General features: G+C 38.7%; 3 protein-coding genes across 5 annotated transcripts; all 3 read right to left on the reverse strand.

The window, feature by feature from the left end:
• Positions 1-186: 186 nt before the first annotated feature.
• LOC146708015 (uncharacterized) lies at positions 187-5249 on the reverse strand. 2 transcript variants are annotated; one of them, XM_085459706.1, is made up of 3 exons: positions 5102-5249; positions 3415-3472; positions 187-2128 (listed from the first exon to the last, which is right to left on the reverse strand). In XM_085459706.1, the coding sequence occupies exons 2-3, from the start codon at positions 3461-3463 to the stop codon at positions 1002-1004; spliced, it is 1176 nt and encodes a 391-aa protein (XP_085315832.1). In that variant the 5' UTR covers positions 3464-3472; positions 5102-5249; the 3' UTR covers positions 187-1001. The 2 variants fall into 2 exon arrangements, with proteins under 2 accessions (XP_085315832.1, XP_085315833.1); XM_085459707.1 differs by lacking the exon at positions 5102-5249 and adding an exon at positions 4754-5094.
• A 1692-nt stretch (positions 5250-6941) lies between these two features.
• Positions 6942-13677, reverse strand: LOC146708016 (uncharacterized). Its single transcript, XM_085459711.1, has 3 exons — positions 12458-13677; positions 10396-10453; positions 6942-8664 (listed from the first exon to the last, which is right to left on the reverse strand). Exons 2-3 carry the CDS (start codon positions 10442-10444, stop codon positions 7538-7540), a joined length of 1176 nt encoding a protein of 391 aa, XP_085315837.1. The 5' UTR covers positions 10445-10453; positions 12458-13677; the 3' UTR covers positions 6942-7537.
• A 72-nt stretch (positions 13678-13749) lies between these two features.
• On the reverse strand, positions 13750-18230 carry LOC146708017 (TBC1 domain family member 24-like). Of its 2 annotated transcripts, none has more exons than XM_085459710.1 (11): positions 17985-18230; positions 17609-17820; positions 17224-17485; positions 17008-17124; positions 16351-16767; positions 15960-16199; positions 15661-15816; positions 15197-15260; positions 14946-15044; positions 14525-14813; positions 13750-14417 (listed from the first exon to the last, which is right to left on the reverse strand). In XM_085459710.1, exons 1-11 carry the CDS (start codon positions 18185-18187, stop codon positions 14242-14244), a joined length of 2235 nt encoding a protein of 744 aa, XP_085315836.1. In that variant the 5' UTR covers positions 18188-18230; the 3' UTR covers positions 13750-14241. The 2 variants fall into 2 exon arrangements, with proteins under 2 accessions (XP_085315836.1, XP_085315834.1); XM_085459708.1 differs by having other exon boundaries at positions 17606-17820.
• Between the last annotated feature and the right edge of the window lie 367 nt (positions 18231-18597).

Raw genomic sequence — 18597 nt, forward strand, 5'->3', positions numbered from 1 at the left:
GACAAATTAATCTGTGACCTATACTGGCATTATACAAAAAACTTAAAATTCTCTCATTTCACAAGTAAACATGTCACAGAAGAATCTGGGACATAACAGAACAAATAAAAATACATTTCAGCACATTTACTGATTATCAGTACAAAAACATTGAATGCCCATTGTCTGAAATTACTACAGAGTTCATCACAGTACATCACAATGTATCTTTATTGAATGCAAGCTATCGTGCATGAATAAGATAAAAATCATTGGATTACACAACTACATTATATATATGTTGTACATCTAATATAAAATTATACTGATATAAAAACTTAAAAAGTACAATGTTCTTTGTTCATTTAATTTTTTTTTTCACAACTTGTACAAGCTTAAATATGCTACTGCACTCAAGAGTGGAGTACCTCTGGCCACTGTGACATCACTGCAGGTCCTGCCCAGAGGAAAATAGTGCAGTTCATTTTTCTTTTTTACTCTAATTTAGAAGAGCATAACCATGTTGTAAAGATTTAACTACTGAAAAAAATACTGTAATTGGCTGTAAATGCAAAATCTGCAAATTTGACACTTATGATGGCAAATTAGGTAACAAACATTTTTAAAAGAAAGTACACTTTGTTTTATAAACTGCAGAAAGAAGCAATACTTAGCTACATCCTGGTTTGCACTGCACCATACAAAATTTTGTACTGATATAACTGTAGGTCCAGAGAAACTTTCCAGCCATTTGGTAGGGCAACTGTATTTCCTTGTCCTTTGGTAAAGAACTATGAAATATTCTTAAACGCTAACCACACCACATGTCATAACAGTGAACTGTGAACAGAGCAGACCTGGTGCCCTGTCCTAACTGAGATTTTTAAAAAGAATTTTAGTGGACAGTCAGCAATGAAAGCAGAAAGGTGAATCATCACAAGAACTTTTAATAACTTGTCAATAGAACAAACTCTCTCAAAACTAAATGAAGAGGAAATGTGCTTTTAATAAACACTCAACTTTTACGTTACACTGTCGGGATTCTCTGAAGGTCCTTCAAAACTTAGCATTTCTTTGGATGTGTCCCCAGCCATCTGTCTGTGTGCGTGTGACCTCCGGTGTCTGCTGAGAGAATGGCTCCATGAAAACCTGCGGCCGCAAGTGAGGCACAGATAGGGTCTCTCTCCAGTATGTGTCCGCCGATGCTTTGTCAGTGACTTGTATCGCGTGAACGTTGCTCCACATTCATTACAAATATATTTTTCTGACTTAATATGAACATTTTGTTCATGCTCTTTCATGTTGCCCAGCTGTGAAAAGCCTTTACCACACACAGGGCAAAGATGTGGCTTCTCCCCTGTGTGGGTCAATCCATGAATATTCAAATCCTGGCGAGAATAAAACTGCTTGCCACAGATAATGCATTTGTATGGTCTTTCCCCTGTGTGGCTCCTCATGTGCCTTTTCAGTCCCTCAGAGCGAGAGAAGCAGCTCTCACATAAGGTACATTTGAAAGGCTTCTCTCCTGTGTGGGAGCGGAAGTGCCTACGGAGCTCCGAGGCCTTGAAGAAACACATCCCGCAATCCGCACAACTGTGAGGTTTTTCTGGCTGCTCCTCGTGTGTCTTTTCGTGTGCTTTGCAGTGACCTGACTCGGAGAATCCCTTACCGCAGACCGAACAGGTGAAAGGCTTCTCTCCAGTGTGCATACGCTTGTGACGAATGAGTTTGTTAAGTTTGCTGAACGTCTTCATGCAGTATGAACACTGATGAGGTACCCTGGGTTGTTTTGTGTGTGTGCGTTTGTGCCTCTCTAATTTTGAGGGTCTATTGAACACTTTTCCACAGTCGGGACAGGGGTGCTTGTTAGTCCTACTGTGGCAATTCTGGTGTCGGATCAGCTTCTCTTGTTGTGTAAAGCTCTTATTACAATGCTCACAGTTATGAAGAGTTTTGGGCTTCCTTGTGTGTACAGGTTTATGCCTCTCCAGCTTTGACGGTCTGTCAAATATCTTGCCACAGACAGTGCAAGGGTAACACTTGTCTGATGTGTTGCTCTGTGGCTGTTTGGAGTTCTCTGGCTCGGTGATCACTGAAGCATCACTGGAATCTGATTCTGAGATGATTTTCACCACCACTATTTCTGGACCTGAAGAGGAATCACATTAAAAACACAATTTGAGCGTGTTACTGACTGAAGTGACTTAGTAAATCTCAGTTAGTAAAACACAATGATGAACTTTTATCGTGTTACACACATCAGGGCTCTAGAGTGTGAAATTAGGTCGCAAATGCAACCTAATTTCTCAATGGAGCAACTAAAAACAATCCTAGGTCGTACCAGTGTGACCAGCTGTTCGAGTAAAAAGTAAAAGTAAAAAGTATGGTCAATAACAGACACACAGAATGCCCATATTGTGGTCAAACCAATCAGAGATAATCATGGGCGAACCTCTCAGATGCCCATGCCCATGGTAAGATGTTCAGATATTGAGATGTTAAATTTGAAGCCTTTGAGGCATTTTTAATTTTGACTTTGTTTTATTTTATATAGCTTGAGATATTTTAAGTTTCAATTTCAGCTCAGTGAAGCACTTTAAGTACAAGCAGTACCGTATCTTTTGGACTATAAGGTCCAAAAAATACGTTTCATTTTCTCAAAAGTGCACCTTATGTATGAATTCTGGTTGTGCTTATTGACTGCGAATCTGTCAAAATGTTTTAGTACGACTTTGGTAAGCTATGAAGCTGCACCGCTTGATGGATTGTTGGAGCTACCGTACTGATGAGCCTCGCAGAGTAATACGTACACACATAATATTACCGTATTGTGTGTATATAAGGACCCCAAAATGGCACCTGTTAAGAGACATGCTTATGAAGCGGATTTCAAACTCTATCAGTCATGCAGTAGAACATAGGAATAGAGCAGCTGCGACAGAATTCAGCATTAATGAATCAATGGTGTGGAAGCGGAGGAAACAAGAAGAATGACTGGAGTAAAGTTTGACTTATATGACTGTTTTGTTTTGCTTAATGCGCCTTATGATCTGGTGCGCCTTATGGTCCTTATGGTAACTTATCTTTCTTGTAGAAATGTGCTCCAAATAAAGAACTTTGTGTTGGCAAGATTGTTAGTTAATCATTTACAAATCAGTATTGTTTGTATGGACAGCAATTTAACAAAAAAAAAAGTGAACATGTAAAGCTGCTGTGTTAAGCGATGCGGTTGTAAAATTTGAGTGCACCTAAACTTTGTGCTGGTGCATCTAAGAAAAGAAGTTAGGTGCACCAGTACAACTGTGGCAAAAAGTTAATCTAGAGCCCTGCATATTTAATCCATGCTCAACGGGACTTCAAAAAAAGTGAACTTACTTATTGCACAAATTTTGATCAAAGGGGGAAAAAAACATGCAAAATACCCTCAATACATACTTTCCTCTGCAGATTCTGTTTTAGGGACAGGTGTGGTGTCTGGGCCCATTGCTGCAGCCTGTTGATGTACAACCCATAAAGAGTTAAGGAACAAATACACAATATCACATATTGTAGATTTACTGTTACAGCTTCCACGATGCAAACTCGTACTGTAGCTAATGTCTGAGACCAAAAGGACTCATTAGACACATCCAGGGAAATTCAAACAAAACTGGTGTGGAAAGGGAACAATAAGCATTGATACAGCTAATACAAAATCTTAATGGAGAGCTATTTCAGATGAGCAGCTGTCAAGTTATCCCTGTGAAATCCAAGTAATTTGGTGTTTGAGTTTGTAAAAAACAACAACAACATAAGCATCAGCAATTAGACTTTTGTGTAAGCCTGTGGCAAAAGACAATTTATTGTATTTAATTGGACCTTCCTGACTAACTGGCTGTGACTTGTTTATGTGGCTAACTACTGATTAGTTAGTTGGAAGTTAGTTGAAAAATCTACTTATCAGTGCTCCCTGGTGGGCAAACTATGCAAAACAGATACTATCGCTAAATTACCTCAAATCTACATTCACGAGACACTTTATCAGGTACACCTTGCTAGTACCATTTTTAACTCCAATTGTATTAAGAACTGCAGCAATTCCTCCTAGCACAAATGCTGGTGCTGATATTATCAGACCAGGTCACATTTTTGGAACTTTTTATACATCACAGGAGTGGCATCTCCTGTGATGTATAGGAGATGCTACTTCTGCTGCTGTAGTCCATCTGCGACCACATTTAAAGCGTCGTGCATTCACACTGGTTATATCAAGTTCCTGTTGACATGTCTGTAGCGTAATGATTTCTCTTTCTTTTAAGCCCACAAACACGAATGTTTGATTATTAGCAACAGGTTAACAGCTTCTTCTCCCGGTGTTGTTGAGTGAAGTGACGTTTTAATTAATCTGTTTAAAAACCACACATTGTATTTCATATTTGAGAGATCATGAACAGTTTAGCACATTTTTGTCTCGGTGCCTAAACACCTCAATAAGATTCTCTTTCCAAGTATTTTTCAAGGCTCTACATACTATATGTTTCATATGTCTTAAATTTAATACAAAGAATACTAAGCCACTTATCTGTTTAAGCATACAGCAGTGGTAATTAGATCCAAACTACAAAATATATTTGTCTGACCACCTCTGTAAAATACAAGATAAACAGCATGTATGAAGTGGGTTAAGCAGTCCGGTGTGCTGCACACACCCAAGGTCTGTCTCAGGAGGCAGGAAGGAAAACAACACTAAACAACCCTTAACGCTCAAAGTATGTATCAATATCCTCAAACTAACCTTAAAGATGCACGTGAAACTGAAAGTGGTCAGTGCTGGTTCTGAAAGCTAACATGTTGTTTATTTACCTCTACAAAAAAAATATCTGTGCTTTTGCACAGATTTGCTGGAATGTTTGTGTGTCGACTATTATTAACCCGTCCACTTGCAGCGTCGGTTAACGATTGCCAATAAGGGGTTATAATTAAACTCAAGGGTAGCGTTAACACAGTCACACCGGCATGCAAATACAAACACAACAGCTGCACTTTTACAGCGTTTGTTAGCTACTGTCGCTAACGCTAACGCTGCTATTTTAGCTAACCACACCGTACAAGCCTCGGAGACGCAAACACGATTCAGGCCCACCTCTCTAATAATCCGTAAAAGAGAAAGCTTGCCACAGCCTCTATCTACAGAGTTTTAAGTGAAAACGTCTTCGTCCGAAAGGACAGCTAGTCGCAGCGGACTGCTAAACCAGCCGCAGCAATTTGGGGTTGATGCTCGTTCCCTTGCATGGTGCCTTCAAGTACCCACGTACTTTCAAAAACGGGTTCTTGTCTTTGCGGTTCAGTCAGATGTCCAACAGGGGCGAGCTCAGATCGTGGACAGTGTTGACGTTGAGAGGCGTCACTTGCTTTTCTTTTTAAAATTGATTTCATTTCATTTGTTTATACAAAAAAAAAAAAACCCCACACAGGTTGTTGAAGCCAAATAAACACAGATACCAAAGGCTCTCCAAAATAGAAATAAAGGCAACCAGACATGTTGAGGATTTTTTTCTTTTTACTCACATTATATCTATCAGTAGTAGTTTTTCCCCGTTATCACTAAACAAAGAAAACTATATTCTCCTTTCAGATGTCACTCCCATTACTATAAATGGTTCCATAAAGCTACAGAGATTACTTAGTTTCAGCAAATTATTCAATGTTAAGAAATAATCTTTGCAGCTCTATATATATATATATATATATATATATATATATATATATATATATATGTATATATATATATATATAGAGAGAGAGAGAGAGAGAGAGATAGATATATGAGCTAAAGATTTATAAAGATTTATAATTGAAATGCTGATAATTTTAGAATTTCCAAACCAGAGTTAAGTTTAATAAAAAATAAAATAATAATAATAATAAAAAGTTGTACTTGCTTTCAGTCCCATCACAGTTACAGCCACATAATTTTAATAATAAAACATGTATCTGAATAAGTTACTTTACTGAGGAGATTAGCAAATGATGACCCTGATGAAGGCCACAAGCCGAAACGCGTTGGTCATCTTCCCCTAAGTGTTGCTGGAGTTCCTGCATTGTGAATTCTTTCATCCTCTCCATGCACCTTGGAAGTAGGCGAAGTTGTACCAGAAATTTCTGTTATAATTAGCAAACGACAAAGGAAGTCAAAAGATGTTTTGTATAACAGTGTATCAAATCTACATAAACTACAATATCAAAATACACAATTAAAACCATACAGATGCATTTTGAAAGCATGTTTACAAATATGATCCTTTAGTGAATGTAGTGTCTTAGTTTTTAAAGAGTGTTATAACACTAGTTCTCCTCAATTCATCACATAAAAGTAAGTATATGCACCATAAAGAGCATCATTGTGTTCCTTCAGAGCTGTCCTGAGATTACAAGCTTTGTTTACCTGGATTGTAACGTTCACACTGCAGGTCCCAATGCTCAAGTCCCCCCCCCAGTTGTTTCTAAGTTAAAGCTTTAAATTTTGTAGTAACCTGTAAATTTGTATATCTTACTGTAAACCTACTGTCATTTAATGGTTGGGCACTGCACAGCTACAGGCATCTGACCTCATGTCATACTGTGTATGGGGTTGCGTGTGTGACAAATAAAATTTGAATTTCAGTTAAATGACAGAAACGTTCCTGTTCTTGTAAAATATGTAAGATATATTTTAGAGATTTTACTGTACAAATTTTTGTACAGTACTGAGCGTGCCACTCCAGACGTTTCAGCTGTCGTATCAGAAACTTAATTTAAGTTTTTTTTTTTTTTTGGGGGGGGGGGGGGGGGGGGGAAAGAAACTTACCGTTAAAGCCAATAACAGCCTCCCGTTCGAACCCAGGTATACTTTCTATTTAAAATATATTTCAGCATATTTACTGATTATCAGTATAAAAACATTGAACGTTTATTGTCTGAAATTACTACAAAGATAATCGCAGTATGTGACAATATGTATCTTTATTGAAAGTAAGCTATCATGCACAAGATAAAAATCATTGGTTTACACAACTACATCATATATATGTTCTAGATCTAATCTAACAATGTTCTATGTTCATTTAAATTTTTTAAATCTGCATATTTGGCACTTATTATGATGGCAAATTAGGTAACAATTACTTTGTAAAGAAAGTACACTTTGTTTTATAAACTGCAGAAAGAAGCAATACTTAGCTACATCCTGGTTTGCACTGCACCATACAAAATTTTGTACTGATATAACTGTTGGTCCAGAGAAACTTTCCAGCCATTTGGTAGGGCAACTGTATTTCCTTGTCCTTTGGTAAAGAACTATGAAATATTCTTAAACGCTAACCACACCACATGTCATAACAGTGAACTGTGAACAGAGCAGACCTGGTGCCCTGTCCTAACTGAGATTTTTAAAAAGAATTTTAGTGGACAGTCAGCAATGAAAGCAGAAAGGTGAATCATCACAAGAACTTTTAATAACTTGTCAATAGAACAGAAATGAGCTTCTTCCTCTCTCAAAACTAAATGAAGAGGAAATGTGCTTTTAATAAACACTCAACTTTTACGTTACACTGTCGGGATTCTCTGAAGGTCCTTCAAAACGTAGTATTTCTTTGGATGTGTCCCCAGCCATCTGTCTGTGTGCGTGTGACCTCCGGTGTCTGCTGAGGGAATGGCTCCATTTAAACCTGCAGCCGCAGATGAGGCACAGATAGGGTCTCTCTCCAGTATGTGTCCGCCGATGCTTTGTCAGTGACGCATTTCGTGAGAACGTTGCTCCACAATCATTACAAATATATTTTTCTGACTTAATATGAACATTTTGTTCATGCTCCTTCATGTTGCCCAGCTGTGAAAAGCCTTTACCACACACAGGGCAAAGATGTGGCTTCTCCCCTGTGTGGGTCAATCCATGAATATTCAAATCCTGGCGAGAATAAAACTGCTTGCCACAGATAATGCATTTGTATGGTCTTTCCCCTGTGTGGCTCCTCATGTGCCTTTTCAGTCCCTCAGAGCGAGAGAAGCAGCTCTCACATAAGGTACATTTGAAAGGCTTCTCTCCTGTGTGGGAGAGGAAGTGTCTACGAAGCGCCGAGGCCTTGAAGAAACACATCCCGCAATCCGCACAACTGTGAGGTTTTTCTGGCTGCTCCTCGTGTGTCTTTTCGTGTGCTTTGCAGTGACCTGACTCGGAGAATCCCTTACCGCAGACCGAACAGGTGAAAGGCTTCTCTCCAGTGTGCATACGCTTGTGACGAATGAGTTTGTTAAGTTTTCTGAACGTCTTCATGCAGTATGAACACTGATGAGGTACCCTGGGTTGTTTTGTGTGTGTGCGTTTATGCCTCTCTAACCTTGAGGGTCTATTGAACACTTTTCCACAGTCGGGACAGGGGTGCTTGTTAGTCCTACTGTGGCAATTCCGGTGTCGGATCAGCGTCTCTTTTTTTGTAAAGCTTATATTACAATGCTCACAGTTATGAAGAGTCTTGGGCTTGCTAGTGTGTACAGGTTTATGCCACTCCAGCTTTGACGGTCTGTCAAATATCTTGCCACAGACAGTGCAAGGGTAACACTTGTCTGATGTGTTGCTCTGTGGCTGTTTGGAGTTCTCTGGCTCGGTGATCACTGAAGCATCACTGGAATCTGAGTCTGAGATTATCTTCACCACCACTATTTCTGGATCTGAAGAGGAATCACATTAAAAACACAATTTGAGTGTGTTACTGACTGAAGTGACTTAGCAAATCTCAGTAAGCAAAACACAATGATGAACTTTTACCATGTTACACATTAGAGCAGGGCGATATGGCCAAAAATATTTATCACGATATATATTTGAAAATTTGCGATAACAATATAACTGACGATATAATTGATGCGAGAGAAAATACAACTCCACAACATTACTAGCGCAAAAAGACAACCTTCCATTTATTTTCACTTAAACAAGAAGCTGGTTTTTATGTACATTAAAGCTTTATAAAAATGTAACAGTGCAAATGCAAATTCCTTGCTGAAAGTTTAACCAAAAGGCATTTCCAGTAGAAATGGGCTGACATATCCTGAGCATAACCATGTATAATATCCACTGAAGTTAAAAAGAGGTGCTTTGCAACATTAAACTGCAGTGTGCAGTACGTATTTTTTGGACCATAAGGTGCACGGGATTATAAGGCACATTAAGCGAAACAAAGCAGTCAGATAAATCAAACTTTATTAAACTCATTCTTCTTGCTTCCTCCACTTCTGTACCATTGATTCATTAATGTTGAATTCTCTGGCAGCTGCTCTATTCCCATGTTGTTGCAGTATATTAATGACTAACCTCGTATTGTGGATGGATTATCTCAGTTGTTCTCCTGACTTTAGTTTGGTCCGTTTACAGCATCCTGCCATGCGATTGCATTTGTCTCTAACTATCAGGAACCTTCACGTTAATTTTTATAAGTGGAAAAGTGTTAGTGTTCGTCCTCCAGCTTCACTGTTTATGTTATGCTAACATAGCTGTGTCGCTAGCGATCACGTAGCACATCATTATATACCAGCTAGCCCAACTTCAGTAACCCTACAAACGTCACTGCTGTTTAGTTTCCTGTCTTCATTTATGTTGGAAGTGATAGCAGAGCTGTACGTTTGATCTTTTTCAGAAATCTCTCAGTCAGAACGTGCTATATCATGCTTAGGTAACTAGCGAAACTAGCGAGCTAACTTCCGCTAGCTTCCTGCTAGCTTCTAACTCCGTTAAATGTAATAAATTTTGTTTTCATGGATGCCTGGAAGTTAAACTTCATAGTTACACCTGGTAAAGCAGCAATGCTGATCGTTTTATTAAAGATGAAATAATTTAGACAGTTTTTAACTCTCAGTGATGCTGCAGTGTTCGTTTGACCAGAAGAATACAGAGTTTAGGACCCAGTTACTCCCAGATTTAAGAGCATCTTAGTCCGACAAATACAACAATAACGACAGCCGCTTGCATGTTCTGCAAAAAAATGTGCTTTGTCGTGTATCTGACGGACAAACACCAAACCAGTTCCACATCACTGAAGTTGCACCATTTTTACAAACCAATTCTGGTTCATCTGTTTCACTCAACAATCGGCCATGTGCGTATGAAAACAAAGGCACTGCGCATGCGCGTTTTACTCATATTCTATTGTGATATTTCATTTTCCTATCGTTGCCTAACATTATACCGGTATTACCGTGAACGGTATAATATGGCCCAGCCCTATTACACATATGTAATTCATGTTCAGTGGAGCTTAGTTCTGTTCTGTTCCACATGCACTGTATGCCACCGAATTCAGTTGGATAAGGAACCAGGCTTTTTAGAACTAAAAAAGTGAACTTATTTATTACACAAATTTTGATCAAAAGGGGAGAAACATGCAAAATACCCTCAATACATACTTTCCTCCGCAGATTCTGTTTTAGGGACAGGTGTGGTATCTGGGCCCATTGCTGCAGCCTGTTGATGTACAACCCATAAACAGTTAAGGAACAAATACACAATATATCTACATATTGGACATTTACTATTACAGTTTCCACGATGCAAACTCGTACTGTAGCTAATGTCTGAGACCAAAAGGACTCATTAGACACATCCAGGGAAATTCAAACAAAACTGATGTGGAAAGGGAACAATAAGCATTGATACAGCTAATATAAAAGTCTTAATGGAGAGCTATTTCAGATGAACAACTGTCAAGTTAGCCCTGTTAAATCCAGAATTGAATTCAAAATCCTGCTCCTCACATACAAGGTCTTAAATAATCAGGTCCCATCTGATCTTAATGACCTTGTAGTACCATATCACCCCATTAGAGCACTTCGCTCTAGCACTACAGGCTTACATGTTGTTCCTAGAGTATTTAAAAGTAGAATGAGAGGAAGAGCCTTCAATTTTCAGGCCCCTCATCTGTGGAACCAGCTTCCAGTTTGATTTGGGAGACAGACACTATTTCTACTTTTAAGATTAGGCTTAAAACTTTCCTTTTTGCTAAAGTATATAGTTAGGGCTGGATCAGGTGACCCTGAATCCTCCCTTAGTTATGCTGCAATAGGTGTAGACTGCTGGGGGATTCCCATGGTGCATTGAGTATTTCCTTATCAGTCACATTTCTCACTCAACATGTGTTAATAGACCTATCTGCTGAATCACACTTGTTATTAATCTCTGGCTCTTTTCCACAGAATGTCTTTCATCCTGTCTTCCTTCACCCCAACCGGTCGCAGCACATGGCCGCCCCTCCCTGAGCCTGGTTCTGCAAGAGGTTTCTTCCTGTTAAAATGGAGTTTTTCCTTCCCACTGTCAGGAATGCTTGCTCACAAAGGGTCATTTGATTATTGTAGGGTGTCCCTTACAATACAAAGCGCCTTGAGGAGACTGTTGTTGTGATTGGCGCTATATAAATAAAATTTAATTGAACTGAAGTTATCCCACTTGAAATCCAAGTTATTTGGTGTTTGAGTTTGTAAAAACATAGGCATCAGAAACACTTTATTGTATTTAATTGGACCTTCCTGACTAACTGGCTGTGACTTGTTTATGTGGTTAACTAATGATTAGTTGGTTGGAAGTTTGGGGGGAAATTTTACAATTCTACAAAAAACAAAAACAAAAAAATAGATCTTCTTATCAGTGGTGGGCAAACTATGCAAAACAGATACTATCGCTAAATTACGTCAAATCTACATTCACCACACACTTTATCAGGTACACCTTGCCTTGCTAGTACCATTTTTTTTAAAACTCCAATTGTATTACGAACTGCCCCCTCCTAGCACAAACAGAAAGCACTAGCTGGAAACACCCCTTAACTACATTACAGCATCAAAAATACTCAGGTAGAGTGTGGCACTACTAGTCACTATTAGTTGGTCCGTGCTTGCATTTTGTTCACGCCAAAATTTTGAGCATGCCATCTAAAACATGAGCAGCATAAAAGATAAGCAGCATGTATGCAGTGGGTTAAACAGTCCAGTGTGCTGCACACACCCAGTGTCTGTATCAAGACGGTGGAAGGAAAACAACACTAAACAACCCTTAACGCTCAAAGTATGTATCAATATCCTCAAACTAAACTTAAAGATGCACGTGAAACTGAAAGTGGTCAGTGCTGGTTCTGAAAGCTAACATGTTGTTTATTTACCTATACAAAAAAAATATCTGTGCTTTTGCACAGATTTGCTAGAATGTTTGTGTGGCCGCTCGAGCATTAACCCGTCCACTTGCAGCGAAACCGACACCGGCGTGGTTAACGATTGTCGATAAGGGGTTATAATTAAACTCGAGGGTAGTGTTAACGCATTGTCACAACGGTATACAAATACAAACACAACAGCCGCACTTTTACAACGTTTGCTAGCTACTGTCGCTAACGTTGTAGCTAACCACGCAGCACAGCCTCGGAGGCGTAAACAAGATTCAGGCCCACTTCTCTAATAATCCGTAAAAGAGAAAGCTTACCACGTCCTCTATCCACAGAGTTTTAACCGAAAACTTCTTCGCGTGAAAGGACAGCTCGTAGCCGCGGACTGCTTCTTCTTCTTTATATGCATTACGCCACCAACTGGTATGGCGTGTGGACCGAAATTCTGCTTCCTGTGCTTCTCATTTCTCATATTTTCCTTTTTGTTTTGTTAAACCATCGCTCTTTCATCTCCTCCTCCCATTGCTTTTGTCACATTTCTTTCATTTTTGTGCCTTATTCTGTTCTCAATGTCGGTCCTACTAACACTGATATCCATATCCATCAACGGTCTCTTTGTAGCTTCCTTTGCTTTTCCTTCTGTCATTTCATTTCCCTTAACTCCATGATGCACTGGTAGCCATAAGAAGATGACCATAAGCCCCATCATAGTAAGCAACGGACTGCTAAACACGGCGCAGCAATTTGGGGTTGATGCTCTTTCTCTTGCATGGTGCCTTCAACTGCTCACGTACTTTCAAGAACCGGTGCTTTTTCTTTGCGGTTAACAGATTTGCGGTTCAGTCAGATGTCCAGCAGGGGCTCGCTCAGATCGTGGTAAATGTTGACGTTGAGAGCCATCGTTTCCTTTTCTTTCTTTCTTTCTTTCTTTCTTTCTTTCTTTCTTTCTTTCTTTCTTTCTTTTCTTTTTTTAAAAATTATTATTGTTTTGATTTCATTACATTTATTTATACAACAAAAACAGGTTGTTGAAGCTAAATGAACACAAATACCAAAGGTTCTCCAAAATGGATATAAGGGCAACCAGACATCTTGAGGTTTTTTTTACATTATATCTATCTTTAGTAGAGTTTTTTTTCTTTTTTTTCTGTTATCACTAAACAAAGAAAACGTAATCCACTCCTTTCGCATGTCACTCCAAATGGTTCCATAAAGCTACAGAGACTAGCTTCAGCAAGTTTCTTAATGTTAAGAAATAATCTTTGCAGGTAGAAACGATATAATATACAGATCATTTTGCGAATATAAGTAAAGGAGCTTTAAAGCAGAATTTCTTTTTCTTTTTAAAGTATAAATGTTGTAAGAGGAGCAAAAGAGGATTCGTTTTTTTAACAGGAATGCTGACAATGTTAAGTAAAAGACTTAAGTAAAAAATAAATAAATAAATAACTAAAAAACGTTATTTGCTTTCAATCCCATTACAAATGCAGCCATGTTAATAATAAAACACTTATCTGAATAAATTACTTAACTGAGAGGAATAGCAAATAAAGGATTTTAAAAGGGATGTTTTGTACAACTGTACATCAAATCTAAATAAACTGCACAATCAAAATATACAATTTAACAGTGGACATAGATCTTATAAAATACTGCAGGTTAGTGTTTTCCCAATTAAAACCAGATGCAGTTGCAATTTTAACAGCGTGTTTACAAATATTATCCTTTAGTGAATGTAGTGCTTTAGTTATTACAGAGTATTATAAAACTAGTTATCCTCGATTCATCACAGAAAAGTGAGTATATGCACCAAAACGAGCATCATTGTGTTCCTTCGGAGCTGCCCTGAGATTACAAGCTTTGTTTTCCTGGATTGTAACGTTCACTAAGACATTGTATGTGACCCAGATCTGTACAAATAAACTTTGATTAACAAAATAAATCTCACCTAACTATACAAAAAAAAAAATACACAATTTAGCATTTCACAGGACAAGTGTGAAATGTCTGTAAGCTGCATATCAATCAAAATCACCCAAATGCTTTGAAGGAAAAACTCTTTCAGTCTTTACCAAAAATAGTCAGTGCTGTTTTCTCTAACTCACTTAGAAGGAAAACAATGAGAAATGGAAATGGAGTTCTGGATGCCCCACACTTCCAGGGACTGGATCTTGAAGTCTCTCTTGCAGAGTGCAATGCTCTTAAAAGTTTCACACGGCTCTGTGTAACCCCCTTGTAGGTCTCTTTGCAGGCAGAGAGCATGACCTCCATCACCACCTGAAAGAAGACACATAGATATGAGCAGAGTACTCGCAGCTTCCCTGTCACACAATATATTAAAGGTTCCTTCAAAGGCCAATCTATTGTATGTTTCACTAACACACCAATAATAAGCCGATTGTCATCGCCTGCTATGAACTTGGAGGCCTCTTGCTCCTTAGGCCTCTTGGGCTGTTTAGCAGACATGGATTCCTCCACTGGTGCAGTGACCATCAGATAGCTGGGATTTTGCAGTGTCTCAGCAGGACAGGTCAGAGTTGTGCTGGAGGGGATGTTGCCATTAGTTGACGCCTGAGGGGAAGCACTAATACTGCCTCGAAGTTTCTCAGGAGACGCTCTTGGGCTCATAATATTGACCATAGATCTCTGGTAGAGCTCCATGTTGGGACGGAGCTGAAACAGTAATCACAAATCTTGTTTGACGCCTTGCAGTGTCAAAGGCATTGCTCTATATTAACATAAAGAAACCCATACATGGTCAATCTAAATCTAAGGTAAGTTGAATTCAACAAGAAGAAAGCTCACCGTGAAAACTAAACACTCCCCAGTTCCAAAGTATACAAGTTCCTCTGAGTCTTGTTTTCTTCTTTCTGCTACATCAGTTGACAAGAAGGCACCAAATACCTAAGATAAGAGAAATTACATCATGTCAATGGCATACAAAACTTACTGCGTCGGCTAAATCTCACCATTATAGAAGCATAAGGATCAATTCTGAGGCTCATTTAACATGTTAAATAAAATGTATCCTAATATTGATTATTTTATAGTTTTACCTCTTCATCCACAGATTTAATAATCATGACAGATGGTTCATGTCCCTCCACATGTGAATAGAATCTGTATGAAATAAAAATATACAAAACACCTTTTGTTTTTATAAATGCACAACAACATTATATACATGCCAAACTGGCATACAATTGCCCCTCAAGAGCAAAGACCTATTTTATTTAAATTTCATGTTAAATCAGAGAGAAGTTTTAGCACTGTTTAAACGCAGGGGGAAAAAAACAGTATTTGTCTCTAAATGTTGATAGTAAAAACACACCTGCTGACAGTTACAAAAGAAAATTGTTTTTCACTGCAGGGACGCGAAGTTCAACAGATATTAATTTGATACAAAGTAAACACTATTAAAGCTATTGCGATATGATATAAATACTCCTCTACATGATTCACGCCTCTTTTTTTAGGTAGTTGCCGAGTGGGACTGAAGCGCAGAACAAAGGTTACTTACGAAGCAAGAGTCCTTTCATGCTCAGCTGTGCTGAACAACCTGAAGGGACTGAAGAGGGCAAAGCGCTCAGGTATCCAGGCCCAGATGACTCTCATCTCCGTCCCTGTTACAACACTGGAACGAAAGTTGTTGAAATCCACTGTCTCTACTGGTAGCCTTTTGGAAACATATGTGAAAACAGGGTTCATATTAGTTGGAATGGAATATTCAATACTACTAAGTTTGTGTATATTAATCCTTTATTACATACAAATATACCATTCGTCATCTGATTCATGACAATGTCAGTATTAACCCACCTTTTCTGGTCTATGCTGACACCTTTTAGTATGAGTGACTCTTTATTGGCAGTGAACAGTAGGTTAAGGTCTCTCCTTGTGGGTACTGAAATCTTGAAGGCTCTTTCTAGGAGCTTCTCAGCCGTGCAGTGGCGAGCTACATTTTGCACAAATCTTTTCATGTCTGTTCTGAAGTCTTCCACATCTGCCACTCGAGATGACACTGATACTTTATAGAGGTCAAGCAAAGCCAGAGCAACCCTACAAAGAATAATTATGAAACACATTTATTGAATTGTTTTGTCTGTATGTTTGGTTTTTTTTCTCAGAGTAACTGATATGGCAGAAGAAATGACATATTTAGGACTAAGTTTTTTTGTTTATTTGTTGAAATGCGGCAGCAGTAACAAACCTGTAGAGGACCTTGTAGCCCTCCAGTAGGTAGACGTCTAGAACTCTAATGGCATATGTGAACGGAAGGTCAGCAAATATCCACATGATCCAGTCAGAGTAAAACTCAAACAGGTTCTGGTGGGAGCTGGCTATCAGCTTGCGAATGCCTCTGCAGCATTTGTTGGCAAGGTCTCCAAAGGTCATACAGGACGCACGGTAGGTGAGGAAAGTCTGGTCAATGTAGCGCTTGTTGGGATCATTGTAGCAGATAAGTCGGGACACACTGTAGAAACATTCAGCTTCATCCTCGCTGAAGTGGAGGATGAGGGAGACCAGGGCGGGTAGAATGGGGCAGAAGTTCATGTCTATGAAGTATTTTCCGAGGCAAAGAAGAACTTTTTTTGCAGAATTCAGGCCTGCTTTGTTGAGACAGTATCTGGAAAAGAACAGAGGAAGCAATGACCGATTTGGTCACATTTACTGCTGTGCAGAAGTATAATAATACTAGAATGTAAACTTTTTCTGTTATATATGTATATATATATGTTGCTAGTCTTGTGGATGCTTTTAATAAACGTAGCCAAAATTAGCAAAATCAATGCCAATTAGACAAAAAGCTCATCATTAAGACAGTTTGTCAGCTATGAAGTGTGATTGCAGTATCACAAAATATTACCTTGGTATTTCTCCATCTTCCATATACTTCGGCACTGGGTGGCTACTATGTTTTTGTTCTCCAAATAGCTTCTTAGTCAGTTCATAGTAGACATCTCTGTCTGGAGTGACAGCCCTTCTGCAGATATATAAAATCAATACACAGTCAAAAATTTGGTTCAAGCAGATTTCAGTAAAAATGCTCACAGTGGTTCCATTACTTGCCACAAACACATACATAGAATTGATGCTGTGGATGATGTGATAATAAGCTTTGGCCCTTAGTGTGTGTGGCATGGCCCAAAATCCTTCCCGAGCCATAGTTTTAAGCTGCTGGTGCTCACTCCGTAGGATTTGTTGATATTTCTTTGCAGCTTCAGGATCAATTTTCTCCCAGTCCACAAACTGCCCATACTTCATCCCAGAGCTGGAACAAATCTCCCAGTTGTCTGCTTCAGAGATGGTCATCATGGAAACTTGCTTGAGATGGCATTTACTGCCTGAGCCAAAACATACACATGTAACTTTATTATTATTATTATTATTATTATTGTAGATTTTCATTTTATTTATTTTGCTTTTAAAATCCATATCCAACTTTAAAAACATTATTTCACTACCACAAGTTTCTCTAGAGGGTGATTGCTTGTTTGGTTTATGCTTTGACTTCGTAGAGGTGAACTCAACAACCGACACATCCCCATCTCTTTCCTCCTTTTTGGTTGCTTGATACTTTGGCAGTGAGCTTTGCATCTGTTTTGACGTAGGGGAGGTTGTAAAGTGTCTTATGTCATCTTCTGAGCATAACTCCGATGTCTCATAACTGTAAAAAGACCTTTTAAAGACATTCAATTCAATATTAATTATGTAGTTCAGTAATTCAAGTCAGAAGAGAAAAACCCCCCACAAATCTGGTTAATTAGAAGTATTTGGTTATCTGGCCAGTAACCTAATTTTGATAATATAAGAGTAAAAGCATAGTTAATTATGAATACACACCTAGATCGAGGTCTTAAACAGGTTTCTTCTTTCTGTGTGTCCACACCATAAGGCTTTTCCCCCTCTGCATTGTAATAGGAGTGAGACCTTTGTCTGGTTCTGCTACTAGCCATAGATTCCAGATTGTGGTCAGAGAATGCGTCTGGGAATAAATTCATGTTTCCACAATTGAAGAATTCTGGTGTCCGTGAAACATGAATCATCTCAATTCCTATTATTCCTTGAAAAATAGGTTAGAAGGTAATGTTTCTCCTGTTGCTAGCTGCACAATCTGAGGATCCGGGCTTTATATAGGCCTGTGGGCTTTGGTCATGTGAGCTCTACATGGTTTGTTGTTGGTGAATTCAGGCACTGAAAGTGAAAAGTTCCATTGTTTTACCGGTTATATCTTTGGCACTGTGTCTTTCTGAGAAGCAATCAGTGTCTGGAACCCAAGTGCCCCCATGATCAGAATCATAAAACAAGACCTTACATTTCCAGATCACATAGCTGACCCCCCCCCCCCCCACACACACACACACACAAACAAAAAAAGAAATCTGTTTTAAAAATGTGCAACTATCAGGATTTCACAATAAATTTAATTAAATTGCTTACGAGACCAAAATGTATT

The sequence above is a fragment of the Copadichromis virginalis genome, linkage group LG6 (genome assembly GCF_057382275.1).
Source record: "Copadichromis virginalis isolate Kocher_CV1m ecotype Utaka linkage group LG6, C_Virginalis_male_GT1.1, whole genome shotgun sequence".
Taxonomy (NCBI): Eukaryota; Metazoa; Chordata; class Actinopteri; order Cichliformes; family Cichlidae; genus Copadichromis; species Copadichromis virginalis.

What these genes read in the sequence shown, in the direction of transcription:
- LOC146708017 (XM_085459708.1), bottom strand. Translation starts at nt 18,187, where the DNA reads ATGATTCATGTTTCACGGACACCAGAATTCTTCAATTGTGGAAACATG. An exon ending in CATGAAAGGACTCTTGCTTC is followed by an intron (nt 15,261 to 15,660) that starts GTAAGTAACCTT and finishes TATTTCATACAG; the next exon opens with ATTCTATTCACATGTGGAGG. An exon ending in TGACAATCGGCTTATTATTG is followed by an intron (nt 14,418 to 14,524) that starts GTGTGTTAGTGA and finishes GTCTTCTTTCAG; the next exon opens with GTGGTGATGGAGGTCATGCT.
- LOC146708015 (XM_085459706.1), bottom strand. Translation starts at nt 3,463, where the DNA reads ATGGGCCCAGACACCACACCTGTCCCTAAAACAGAATCTGCAGAGGAA. An exon ending in AACAGAATCTGCAGAGGAAA is followed by an intron (nt 2,129 to 3,414) that starts GTATGTATTGAG and finishes ATTCCTCTTCAG; the next exon opens with GTCCAGAAATAGTGGTGGTG.
- LOC146708016 (XM_085459711.1), bottom strand. Translation starts at nt 10,444, where the DNA reads ATGGGCCCAGATACCACACCTGTCCCTAAAACAGAATCTGCGGAGGAA. An exon ending in AACAGAATCTGCGGAGGAAA is followed by an intron (nt 8,665 to 10,395) that starts GTATGTATTGAG and finishes ATTCCTCTTCAG; the next exon opens with ATCCAGAAATAGTGGTGGTG.